This window comes from Pongo abelii, chromosome 7 (assembly GCF_028885655.2).
Source record: "Pongo abelii isolate AG06213 chromosome 7, NHGRI_mPonAbe1-v2.0_pri, whole genome shotgun sequence".
NCBI classification, from domain to species: Eukaryota; Metazoa; Chordata; class Mammalia; order Primates; family Hominidae; genus Pongo; species Pongo abelii.
In genome coordinates this window covers 3,163,668-3,177,238 of record NC_071992.2, presented here as the reverse complement: position 1 = coordinate 3,177,238, position 13,571 = coordinate 3,163,668, and the positions used below count along the sequence as shown (strand labels likewise).

Here is a 13,571-nt window from a genome sequence, read left to right as displayed (position 1 = left end):
AAATATAAAAATAGACCGCCCACAGAGGTCTCATGGATCACCTCTCTTTTATTGTGAAAGAGATGTTAGCACAAAACATCTTTGAATTTAAGCCTCTACTGTTTGATTTTTTTTCAGTGAGAAAGACTAGAACAGATTTTTTAAAGTAGAAAGTGGAAAATTCATGTATTTACAGGGTAAAGAGACCCTGAGTGATGAGGGTTAATTTCATTGCAGGCAGGTTGATGTGATGTGTGAGGATGTCTAGTGAGAAAATGAATGTGAAGTCTCCTGTTTTCTGTGATAAAGAAACGACCCAGTGCTTTGCTGAACCCTGGTAGTCATGTGACGTGTAACCACAGACAACCACCGAAGCTACCTCTCCATAAGCAGACTTTGTATTGCTGACATTTTGGCCTTCTAATCACCACCTAGTACTTTTTAATTGTTTTCAGCCTCTTAGGCCAAAAGCTGTAAATTCTGGCGAATGAAAAAAAAATGCATATTTTGCCCAATTCAATACTCTTAAGTATCAAGAAAGGAGCTGGGTTGAATCATGGTCTGGTCAAAAGGACATTGCAAGATTTTGTTTTTAGTAGAAAGAAACACGGTGAAAATGGATACTTTTCTATGTTGGTTCAAAATGGGACTCACTAATAATCATTAGTAAAAACAGATTTCACAATTTTTGAATTTTTAAATATTTATAATTAAAACAAGAAAGGAAAAAATGCAGATATTCTCAAACATTTAATCCTTAAATACTCTGTTTTTAGTTATATGTATTTTCTTTTGTTTTCTTTTAAACAGGGCCGTTCCCACATTTCCTGTATGCCAGGGACCGTTCGCCGTTGGAACTATCCGTCTCCCCTCTGCATTGGTAAGGATGCACCTTCTGTAACTCTGCTGCTGCGCACACACTGGGAAGAACATGCCTGCTCTGCTCTTGGGGTCAAAGAATGCACTTCTAAATTTCTTAATTTCAAAACGTGTTATATAATAATAGCACATAATGCAGTAGAGCAGAATGACGAGTTTAACCTGCACCTTCCCCACTGGATGCGGCAACTCCGTCTTCTCAGTGCGTCTGGGTCAGCCCGCACAGACCAGAGGCAAGACTGCCCGCTCGAGGCCCTGCACCAAAATGACATGCGTGTCAGAAGGCCAGTTTGTTAATTTGTGGCAAAGAAGGAATGCAGCTGGTCTGAAAGTCTGAGTACTTTTCTGTATAGACCTTTAGCCTCAGAAAAAACAAGTTCCCAGAAACAAAATTCAGAATGACAGATTACTGATGGAGTGATGGAGTATTTCATGTTGGAAACAGCCCAGTGACTATCTTGTGGATGCGCTCCTGGAGGCACAATCAGCTGACTGACTTAGGAAAAAGCTTTCCAGACCTGTGTTTAATGCCTTGAGACTTCCTAAACTGTTAGCATAGGTGATGTGATGGGAGTTTAATGATTCCAGGGGCATTGCAGGTGGTGGTCACAAGTCCCTCAATACAAAGGTTGGTGATGTCAGGGTGCCCTTTGCTCCCCATCATTCAGGCCCCTAGCTTCACCCGTCACCTATTTGTTGTAGCCCAACTCAGATATCTTTACCTGTAGCTCAGGCAACCATCCAACCTTGCAGGTACTCTCTCAGCAGGATGATGGTCAGTTACTTAACACTCCTTACCCTCAACCCACAAACTGATTGGTTTCTCCAAACCTATTGTTGTTCTCCCGGATCTACTTCCTCTGAGAATGCTATTAGCAGTATCCTGCTCTTTTTTTTTATTTTTTTATTTTTTTTATTTTTGCCTAAACAACAAATCTGGGTATTACCTTAAATTTCTCCCTCACTCCCTAAATCCAAGTGACTTCTCACTCCTGTCACCCCTTCCACCTGAGTGTATCCTTCCCTGTGATTCTTAGCTCCAATGCCCCATCTTTAAGATGGCACAGTCCCCTCCTAAATTATCGTCTCCATGGGATCCTAACCTACAGCTCCCGTATTCAGCCATACTCCAACTTTATCACAGGAAAGAGGCAAAAGGAAACATCGGCAGTACTGATCTTGTCTTTATTTAAAATTTTCATATTTTGTTCATCATAGATTTTCTGCCTTTCTTTTTATTTTTTCCAAATATTGCATTAAAATATTTATTGGAGGATTTAGGCACCCTCGTGAATTTTGTACTGGAGAGACTGTCCCCTCCTCAATGCTGTCTGGGCTCCCACTTGCAGGTGCAGTGAGTCATCCCTACCCTGGGCTGCTGCCACCATGTACCTGACTTCACTTCCTGCAGAGCTGTAATGATATTGCTATTTAATTTGCCCTTCTACAATCCCCAAAGGCTTTGGTGACAGAGACATGCACTACTCACCTCTGTACGTTCAGCACGTGGTAGACACTCAAGAATTTCAATTAAAGAATGGCTAGGGAGTAAATGAGTATCAGACAGCCTGGATCATTATAACAGTCACACTTCTGGGGTGCTGTCTTTATTGTTCCCCACAGTCTTCCAACACTCAAGTATTGCTGGGGGTGTGCTCAGAACCCATTTATCTCCAGACAGTCAGCCTCAAGCATGCCATACGGCCAAATGGTGTTTCAGGAGAAAGCGGTCAACTCCATATGGATGAACATTAGCTATTTTAAAGCCCACAGAATAGCCTTAAAATTGTCCTGGGAGCTATTCACATTCTGTTTAGAATTCGTTTCCGCATAGTGTGGTGTGGGCACCCACAAGTAAAGCAAGGTAATTACTGTCTGTTACACATTCTTCCGACAGCCTAATTTCTCCACATCTCAAATAAATTTAGATATTCAATGGTTTTTAGTAATACACAATTTAACTGCCTTGCATGGGATGCAGATGAAATTGTGTACAGAGGAAAATAAAACTGCACGAAACCTGTAAAACAAACAAAAAACTTAAGCGAATGCCTGTTTATGTTATGTTCACTATATTATATTTGCTTACAAGTGAAAAATATACCTTAGTGGCCAGTGTCTTTTTAAAAGCTATGTCTTGGTAAAAATAAATGCCTAGATTAACATGTCAGCTAAAAACATTGAGCAACTTGTACAGACGTTTAAAATCCCAGCCTTGGCTGGGCGCGGTGGCTCACGCCTGCAATCCCAGCACTTTGGGAGGCTGAGGCGGGTGGATCACGAGGTCAGGAGATCGAGACCATCCTGGCTAACAAGGTAAAATCCCGTCTCTACTAAAAATACAAAAAATTAGCCAGGCGTGGTGGCGAGCATCTGTAGTCCCAGCTACTCGGGAGGCTGAGGCGGGAGAATGGTGTGAACCTGGGAGGCGGAGCTTGCAGTGAGCCGAGATCACGCCACTGCACTCCAGCCTGGGCGACAGAGCAAGATTCTGTCTCAAAAAAAAAAAAAAAAAAAAAAAAAAATCCCAGCCTTGATTTGGAAGGAAAAAATTAAAAAATTTAAAAAAGGAAAAAATTAAAACTGCCTTTGATTCATACAGAACATCAATCTGCCTATTTATTTTTAAATGAAGAGCCTTCCCTTAAAGTCAGGAATTGAAATTTTTTAAACTTCACAATGAAATCAATTTTAAGCAGGCATTGAATCAAATAATATGCCTTTGCTGTCACTTTGTATTACATATGGGATATTTTATTCAAAGAATTAACTTATATTTGCAAAATATAATCGGCTTTTCTCTTTTATTTAACATCGTAAATATTAGCACCTGTTTAAGTTACGTCAACTTCTGTAATTCTTTACAGGGTATACAAGTTTTTTCATTGTTTAAAAAACTCACACATGACCCATGATAAATCTCAAAGATGGATTCTAGTGATTGAAAGGTTTTTTGTAGCTGTTAGCTTTAGATTACTCCAAACTGGGAAATTTTAAGAGGAGAAGTCCATAGAGAGATAATATTTTACTTAAGAGCTCCTGGAAATCCCATGACCTAATTTTGAAAAATAAAAGTACTAATGAAGAGAGTGTATATAAAACCACTTCTCTAGAGGTTAACATATCAAGCAGTGTTCTCAGAGCTTAACCAATATTGACTATTTTGAGTATTTATAACAAGCCCCAGAATGGTCTCGCAGTTTTCTAGGGCCCTACAGCTGGGTGAAGTTCATGTCACAGTAGGTGGCCCAGGACCTCCCTGTCTCACTGCACCACAGAGCTCTTCAGCATGGTGTGTCTGTGTCCTTCAGTAAAAATTCTGTATATTCTTTCTCCCCCCAGAACCAGGAATTCACACAAAATAAGATGTATAAATCCAGTAAAATATAAGGTCTCTAGCCATTTTATAAAAATAAACTCCTTTCCCTTTACAAAAACCATATTTACCAATAACTCTAAATATGCTATTTACCTATAAGAAAGGGTCTGGCATGGAGGGAGCTTCCCAGGCAGGAGGCAGGAAGTCAGTCTGCAACGTGATGACCACACAGAGATGGACACTGAACCAATCTAAGACATGGCAAGCCCAGTCGCCTTAAAATGTCACAAAGGGCTGGGCACGGTGGTTCAGGCCTGTAATCCCCGCACTTTGGGAGGCCGAGGCAGGTGGATCACCTGAGGTCGGGAGTTCGAGACCAGCCTGACCAATATGGTGAAACCCCATCTCTACTAAAAATACAAAAATTAGCCAGGCGTAGTCGCAGTTGTGGGCGCCTGTAATCCCAGCTACTCGGGAGGCTGAGGCAGGAGAATCACTTGAACCAGGGAGGCGGAGGTTGCAGTGAGCTGAGATTGCACCACTGCACTCCAGCCTGGGGGACAGAGCAAGACTTTGTCTTGAAAAAAAGTCACAAAGGAAGAAAAGATGGATATGCATCTTTGGGGAGCTCTGTTTTTATGCCTATCTATTGACTTGTAGTTTTCTAGATAAACAACAGCAAAAACAAAGGATTACTGTGGTTTTAACTAAGCTCTCAAGTAATTAGGTGATTGTTGCGTGTTTGACAGATGAACCCAGTGGTCAGGCCCATGATCAGTTTCCCATCACACAGAGAGTTGGTCTGTGTGGGACACAGACATCCGTGTTGATGATGCTGTCTACGCTGAGGTCCTGGGCCAGCCCCTCCTGCAGGGCTGCCTCAGTCCTCAGCTGAAGATATGTATGAGTGTTTGTATTTTATAATTTCCATCTGCATGTGTGTGAAAATCATGCTAAAATCAAAAGGAACTTTTTAGTAATACCACATTTACTGGTTCTGTTGTTTTCCTTTTTTTGTCATTGATTAGGCCTTTTTCATTCATGTCTTCCCTGTAGTTGTGTTACAGGAAAGGGGTTGTGATCCACACCCCAGGAGAGGATTCTTGGATCTTGTGTAAGAAAGAATTCAGGACGAATGCATAGAGTAAAGTAAAAGCAAGTTTATTAAGAAAGTAAAGGAACAAAAGAATGGTTACTCCATAGACAGAGCAGCCCTGAGGGCTGCTGGTTGCCCATTTTTATGGTTGTTTCTTGATGATATGCTAAACAAGGGGTGAGTTATTCATGCCTCCCCTTTGTAGACCATAGAGGGTAACTTCCTGACGTTGCCCTGGCATTTGTAAACTGTCTTGGTGCTGGTGGGAGTGTAGCAGTGAGGACAACCAGAGGTCACACTCATGGCCATCTTGGCTTTCGCGGGTTTAGCCGGTTTCTTTACTGCAACCTGTTTTGTCAGCAAGGTATTTATGGCCTGTATTTTGCACTGACCTCCTCTCTCATCCTGTGATTAGAAAGCCTTCACCATCTGGGAATGCAGCCCAGCAGGTCTCAGCCTCATTTTATCCAGCTCCTATTCAAGGTGGAGTTGTTCTGGTTTAACACCTCTGACAGTTGGATATACATATCTACTGTCACTGCAGGTCACATAAGCCCTAAGGGAAAGGGTATTACTGCTAAATGTATTTAGGCATGCCACTCAGATTTGCTGGTGTGTCTTCTGCACAGTCAGCAGCTGCATGGACAAAGTGCAGATGGGAGCCTGGCCTTGCAAATGCCTGGTCTCTGCCACAAAGAAGTCACCTTGAGAGGTTATACTTTAAATAGCAACACAGTTGATGGTGTCCAAGACTTTTCCAGAATTATGACTCACACCACAAAAATACACTTTTAAATGTTTGTAACTCACATTTTTCAATTTATACAATGTTTGAAATCCAGAATATGGTGCCCTGGCTTGAGCAATCACCATATTCACTAGACTTGAGTTTTAGCTATTTCTCAAATTACAAATAAGGTGTTTCAGTCTTGATGATGATTAAAAAAGAAAAAGTCTTCACCACAGGTCCTAGGGGGCCTCTAAAAGAGGGCTTCCAGAAAATATTTTGTTTAAAATATTTTGCATAATGAGAGCATTGTTAGAATAAAGCCATTTCCTTTGGGCTTCCTGAAAAGAAGTGGCATAATTTGCATTAATTTTGAAATATAAGAAATTATTTTAATAGGTTACAAATGGTCAAAGATTGGAATTTCAAATGCTTCATCTTGTATCACTGGGCATGTTTGTTGTAAAATCAGTTGGGTCTCTTTATAGTCAAACCTCAGATACAGTAGCAAAACATGTGAGTCGCCAAGATACGGCAAGATGCATGAACTTATTTCACCCTCTCTCACAGCATAAGATTTCCTGGGGAGAAAGTGGTTGCAGTTAGCTGCATTCCGAAATTGAAAAGCTATCTGAGAGTCATGTGTCATGGCCGAAACTTGGGTACTGGAACCAGACACAGCTGGAATGACCTTCTGGTTGTACTGTTTACCAGGCATGTCACTTTAGGCAAATTTCTTAATCTCTTCCAGGCTTGGTTTCTTCAAGTGTAAGAGGGGAATGGTAATCTTTTCAGGGTTGTTATGTGAGTTAATCTATGCAATGTATTTATCTAGGCACAGTAAGTACCACATAGTTAGCAATCAATAAATAGGGACTAATACTACCTGTCAATGAATAGCAGCTAATACACTGAAGTCTATTTGATGCCTGACTGTGATGCAAACATTAAATGGACTAATCTTTACTGGGAGCCTTTGAGTACGAGGAGAACATGGATCTTGAAAAATGGTCTTTATTCTAAAGCAGTTCACTGTCAAGAGGGAGAGCACAGCTCATAAATAACTAAGGCACACAGCATTGTGTCGTGTGCTGTAATTAGGGGCAGAATTAACTCCGAAGACTTGCTCTTTCTCAGCATAGTTGAGTGAAGCAGGTTGGAGCAAAGATTCCAGGGAGAAAGTGAGGACCTGCAGGACTGACATCTTGTTCACTTAACAGCAACCTGTGGAGGGACGCTGAGCACCTTGGGTGGTGTGATCCTGAGCCCTGGCTTCCCAGGTTCTTACCCCAACAACTTAGACTGCACCTGGAGGATCTCATTACCCATCGGCTATGGTAAGTGAAAACATTACCAGTTCCTAAAAGTTCGTTTTTTTCATTTCCTTCTTGGAAAGAATTAGGCAGAATAAAATGCGTTATTCTGTTGACATAACTGTATCTGTAATTGAAAGTGGCATACAGATTTAAATAAAGCTTTGGCAGAGTAACTTTGAGAGTGGAAAACTTATTTGAAAAATCAATTGAGCCATGCAACTCTTTTCAAGGCAAATTAAATTGGCCGAATGATGACATAGTAGGCATATGAAGTACGAAATGTAGCATCCCTAATTCAATTATCAATCTCTTTATTTATAATGGCACTTTTTCTAATCTATCTCTGGAAGTTAATAATGGTTATTGTTTCTTCTGGATAATTTTGAAGGCTTTTTAAAGGTTATGACTCCTTTTAAATTAAATATAAAACAACTTTCAAGAAATAGTATTGTTTTACACATTTTTACTATGTATTACATTGTTTTCAGGTTAATAAATAAGTTGTTTTTTTAATATCTAGTTATTAACATTTCAGGTTATTCACCTTAAATAATTTATAAATTTAATTGTTGTGTATACTATTATAGAAGCTTTTTCTGGCCTCTCTTTAGAAATGCATGGTCTTTGTGAACTTTTGATCCCCTCTCACGCCTTTCCCTGTCTGCCTCCTGGTTTCCTTCGTATTTTAGTTCATTTATTTGAGTCTCCCCACCTGTGATTTTCTCTACAGCACTCACTTTAGGTAGACCAAGTTAGGTACTTAGTGAATGTCCTAGGGCAGAGTAGCTGGGTATTTCTGTACTAAATAGTAGCTGAATGATGAATGAATGAATGAATGAATGAATGAATGAATGAATACAACCATAAATACAAATAACTGCCCTGGGAGAAGATCACACACTTTATTCAAAGCTTCTGCTTTTAGAATCTGTGCCCAGGATGGCAGTAGTGGTAGGAGCGAACAGTCAGCGTGGCCGGGGAATGAACAGTCCCAATGACGGCCCCGCAGGTCAATCAATCAGGCGCTGGACGTGGGAAACGCAGTTGACCATCGTGACTGTTCCACAAGAAAAGAGGACCGTGGAAGAGCAGCTCGATGGGGACGGCCTGGGGAGTCCATCACTGCCCGGTTATCTGTAGGAGGCTACGGTGGTGGCCAAGGAGGGGAGAGACTCTGTGGAAGGATTATTATAGGAGCCCCTATTTCTCCCAGGTTTCTTAGTTTGCTAGTTTTGTGTTTTTCAATCATAGTCTCTCCGAGCACAAGGCAGTGATTCTGCTAGGGCTAAATGAAACGGAGACCTGTGAATCACTTTCAGCAACATTGCTTCCACTGTTCTCCCAAGCTGGGCCCATCGTCCTTGCCATGGAGATCTGGAGACATGAACTTGTTGAACTTTGGAGTCAGGGGTTAAGAATTCTTTCAGAGGTATGTGTAACCCGGGATGGTTTACACAGCGGTAGCGCTCTTAAGGACCGCAGCCTTGTTGGGCAAATTATTATAGTCGTTAACATCAGAGAATGAGAGAAATCTGAGGCAAACTGCAGCTATCCCTGAAGGAGGTGTGGTTTTCTTAAATGAGTTAATGCACAGGAGTCCCAGCTTCCTCATTTCTGTACCTGAAATACCTACATGAGGTTATGGTGAGGGTTAATTAAAATAATTCTGGCTATTGGGAGGCCGAGGCCCGTGGATCACAAGGTTAGGAGATCAAGATCATCCTGGCCAACATGATGAAACCCCGTCTCTACTAAAAATACAAAAATTAGCTGGGCATGGTGGCACTTGCTTGTAATCCCAACTACTTGGGAGGCTGAGGCAGGAGAATCGCTTGAACTCAGGAGGTGGAGGTTGCAGTGAGCCAAGACCGTGCCACTGCGCTCCAGCTTGGTGACAGAGCGAGACTCCGTCTCAATAAATAAATGAATAAATAAACAAAAATTCTGGCTAGAAGATTAGTGCAGGGTTTGGCATGTGATAAACAACAACAACAAAAAAAAAGTGACACAAATAAGAAAGTCACCTAGTTGTGTTTTGTATTATTCTTCCAAATGTTTGCCACCTTCTTCTCAAAACTAACCGGAAACATTCTATTTATGAATAAAATAAAATTGGTATAAATATTTTCTTATGTTTCCAATGTTACTATTTTATCATTTCTGAGAAGAGTATCATTTAGTATATTTTCTTATTTATTTTTTATTTATAAACTATTGTGCGAGAGAATAATTTGGGAAAAAACTTCAATGAAACCAAATTGTCTAAATTCATATTTGGGATCTATAAACCTAAACAAACTATTTAAAGAAAGATTGAAATGAAAAATAACTTATGAAATATCTTTAAACTGATGTAAATCTTAAAAAAAATTGGATATTGCGTAGCATGAGGGTTTAAAGAGGATCTAGAAGAGGAGAAAAGAAACTTTATCTCAAATCAAACAGGCATAAAAAGTATTATCCCTAGCTTTTTAGAACAGATGTAGGTATGCTTCAGAATAATTTGTTATAGATTACATTTGAGTAATGCACCAGGTTTGCCTGTGATAAATTTTATAACCTCTAAACAGTAATAGACATGAAGTGAGAAATTGGGAGGAGGGGCATGTGAGTGACGATGTGTCCCCTAACATGGTCAGCATTTGGAATTATGATGCCCCTGGTAGGAGTTCTTTCTAGGGCTTAAATCATTTTCGAGCAATTTGCAGAATCTGAGAAAATTTTACTACCTAGCTTTCAACCCCACATTGTTTTATAGTGAAAAACATTTAAGTAAATTATTTCTATGTATTCATGGCCTTCTTTAATTTCTGCCTCTTCTCCCTTGTAATATCCACTACCAGAGCTTGAAGTCTCCCTTCTATGCGCATGAATTTTAAACCAACGTCGTGAGTCTTGTTGTCAAATGTCAAACCACACTTCGGCGGCATGTGAACGATTTCATCTGAGTCAGATTCTCCTGTTCAATTCCTAATTTATACCCACAGCACTGCACAGCTCATTTTTCTTTCTCTGAACCTTATCTTATTCTTGTCAGCACGCTCTTCTCAGAATCTCCCAAATCATAAGCAAATATCAGATCACACCCTTGGAAATTTTGAGGAAGTAAGTTTGGGGTTCAAGCTCAGACATCTGCACTTACAAATCAAGCACTCACTCCAGAAGTTTTTACGTAAAACAAAATGGGAATATAGCAGAGGTGACCACAATTATCTTGTAATTATGATTTCCCCCCTTTTTGATCTCTCATGTTGCTTCCTATTAATACCCAAACCAAAGTAATTCTAGAACATTTCCTGTGGTTACAACTCAGAAAAGGGTCCCTTATTTCCTAATGGGACAAGCAGGGAGATTGGGAAGGTAGACAGGTATTTCAACTGATGTCACACAAAAAATATCTTAACAGGATAATGCTGTTAGGGTGATCTTGGTGATCAGGTTGCAAAAGAATAGCCAGAAGATATGTCTTCCTTAATGCTGAGAAAAGGCATATATGTGATAGGTAGTTCACACAAGTAACCAGTTAACCAGCTCCTCCTGTAAGTGCAAATGGTGCATTACTATCACTACTCTGCCTCTCCCCTCCTCTGTTTTCAGAGGTTTGGGAAACTATGTTAAACAATATTTCCTTTGAAGTATCACTGGAAATTTCATCAAGAAACAGACATTATGGGAATCTTGATTGCCTTAGACCCTAAGAGAGTGTCAGATTTATTGTAATTTGTGTCTACTTAAACTTGCAACACTAAGTAACAAGGAAAATGACTGCCCCCCAGGGTGCTCAAATTTTACTGTGTGCAGGAAGCCTCAATGGAGGTTGTGCTGTTACAATGTAGTTTCCCGTGGCCTCGTTCCTAAATTCTGACTCAGTGCCCCTGGCTGAAGTAGGAAATGAATTTGGCATCTTCCCAAAGCAACTCCAGTTCCTTGGATGCTGGAGTCAGACTCCTTCAGGAAGCCTTTCTCCAATTTATAGAAGAGCACTTTCAATCTAAATAAGATGAGAAATACACAAAGATTTTCACAAGATTCTTACAAATATTACTTATTTGAGAAAAATTGCTTTCGTGTAAAAATGTAGAAATCATGAGATTTTGGCAAGTTGAAAATAGAGATAGAAGATTATTGAGTATGAAACAGCATGCCAAATCAAAACTCCAAAGTGAATTACAAAAGAAAAAAGAAAAAATTGTTCTTGCAAAACATTCTTAAATGTAATTTCTAGGCTTCAGATTGTATCTCTAGTATCTGAACATACATATCTGTCCCTTGATTGACAGTTTTGGGATTTGGATTCTCAGGGCACAGCTGTCCTACCAGTAAGCATGCTCCTCCAGTTACTCTGGTAATAACATTTATCGGGAATATAAGATGTTATTGCCATTTCTTGAAGAAAAATATATGTGATGTTTTTCACCTTGGGAGGATTTTATTGGGTATTATGAATCTTCCCATACAACTGGATAAGTGTGGGATTGCCTGATCGATTATCTAATCCAGGAGTTAAGCCGTTGCCAGTTTAGTCAAATAATTATTTTGATTAACTCTACTCCCAGAGCCCATTCCCATGGATCGAGCCACAGTTTAAATAGGAAAAAGCGATTAGCTGGTTTGATGTCATGTGGAAATCATCTTGCCTCGTTTTCCTAATTACTCATTCCAGGAACAGCTGTTTTCTACACCCTGCCTCAGTAACCCACAGTGACCCACTGAGGGACAGTGACCCACACAGCCTGTCCCTCAAAATGACGAAGGGAACTCTAGCCAAAAGGACTGAGGCAGTTGGCAGCATAAGCTGTGGTTGCTCACGATTTTAGGCTCTGAGTTTAGCTGAGTAGAAATCTTAGTCCTACCAATGATTGCACAAGATACTCAAATGTTTTTGAAACTTGTTTCCTTGTTGTTAAAGGGAATATAACATAATGTCAGTCCCATAGGGCTATTTTGAAGTATTGTAAATGCATGAAATAGGGTATTATTTAAGTGCTGTTTTTAATAGTTAAACCAAATTCTAGTTTACTTATCTAGTAGCTAAACCTGATAGTTGTGTGCCATTTTCTTTCCTTTTCACAGACTTGGCTTGTTGTTTTGTGATGCTCTGGCAGAGCTCAACCAACTCAGGATTTCGGTCTCCATTTTCTTGAGAGTGTCTAAGGGCACAGTTAACAGAAATGCAACCAAGCTTTCTATCTACCTTACCCCATTACCTTTTATACTTAAAATCTACTGCACTAATAGTGCACACAATGCTCTCCAAAATTACCATGCTATCGGACTGTCTAGAAACATAGGGACAATACAAAGCGTTCTTTAGAATGTTCAATAAATTCCATAGGTATCAACACTTTTGCTATATTTTTATTACACACAGAAGGTACAAAACAGAGCAAGTAATATTCACAGGTTCTATCAACTAAAAACTAGGGTTTAACTCTGAGATCATGGTCACATTACTATTCAAAGTTTTGTCAATGCCAAAGGCAAAAATTCTCTGTGCAGGTGACTTGTCACTGGCACTTAATTTTCAATATGTAATCACAGTCGGATAAGAGAGTGCTGGGTAAATTCCACCAAAGGTAAGTATTCAGATTTTTTATTGTTATTGAAATAATATATATGTTTTAGTACTCTCTGAGACAATAGGAGGGTAACCAGGTTATGCTTATTTTAATCCTTTTATTTGGGCTTTACAATGTCAAACTGGATGCAATTTGCTGAAAATTAGATAGCTAAATAATTCTATTTTAAGCCAGATTAGAGCTGGGCTCTGTTCTATTTTCTGATATGTATTAGGTAGCTTGATATGTGGCTGTATAATTTATCCTGCTTAAAATGGTAATTTTGCTCACAATATTATAATTGTCATAATTCCATTTCCTTTTCAAGCTGAATTCCAAATCAGTAACAAACCACTTTCACTAGATCCTGTACTTTTGAGACGTTGGATGTCCTCCATTTCTTTGCACCCTGATCCCCTTGCAAGTTGTTATCTTTCGTGACTGTGCCGGTTCATGAATTTCAAAATGTGTTTCTGGATAAATATATCTAAAGTCTGCATATGCACATCTGAAGTGAGCACATTCTCAGCCATTTCCCTACCATAAAATATTAAGTGTTCCAATCTGGCCCCAGTTTTCCTTTCTGTCTGGTACTCTGGACATACGTAGAAGTGCCAGCAATTCAACAGGTTGTTTTTTTATTACTCTCAGGTCAGCTTCTTGATTCTGCCTGGTTGTGATTAATGTGAGGAATATC

The 13,571-nt window shown here is 39.7% G+C and overlaps 1 protein-coding gene across 1 annotated transcript in view; it reads left to right on the top strand.

Annotated features, from left to right (window-relative positions):
* The window catches only part of CSMD1 (CUB and Sushi multiple domains 1), a 2,063,616-nt gene that overhangs the window by 1,847,701 nt on the left and 202,344 nt on the right, over positions 1 to 13,571 (top strand). Inside the window, exons 39-40 of the mRNA XM_024251429.3 lie at positions 790 to 859; positions 7,221 to 7,337. Of these exons, the coding sequence (XP_024107197.3) occupies positions 790 to 859; positions 7,221 to 7,337 (187 nt within the window). The remainder of the gene's footprint in view (positions 1 to 789; positions 860 to 7,220; positions 7,338 to 13,571) is intronic.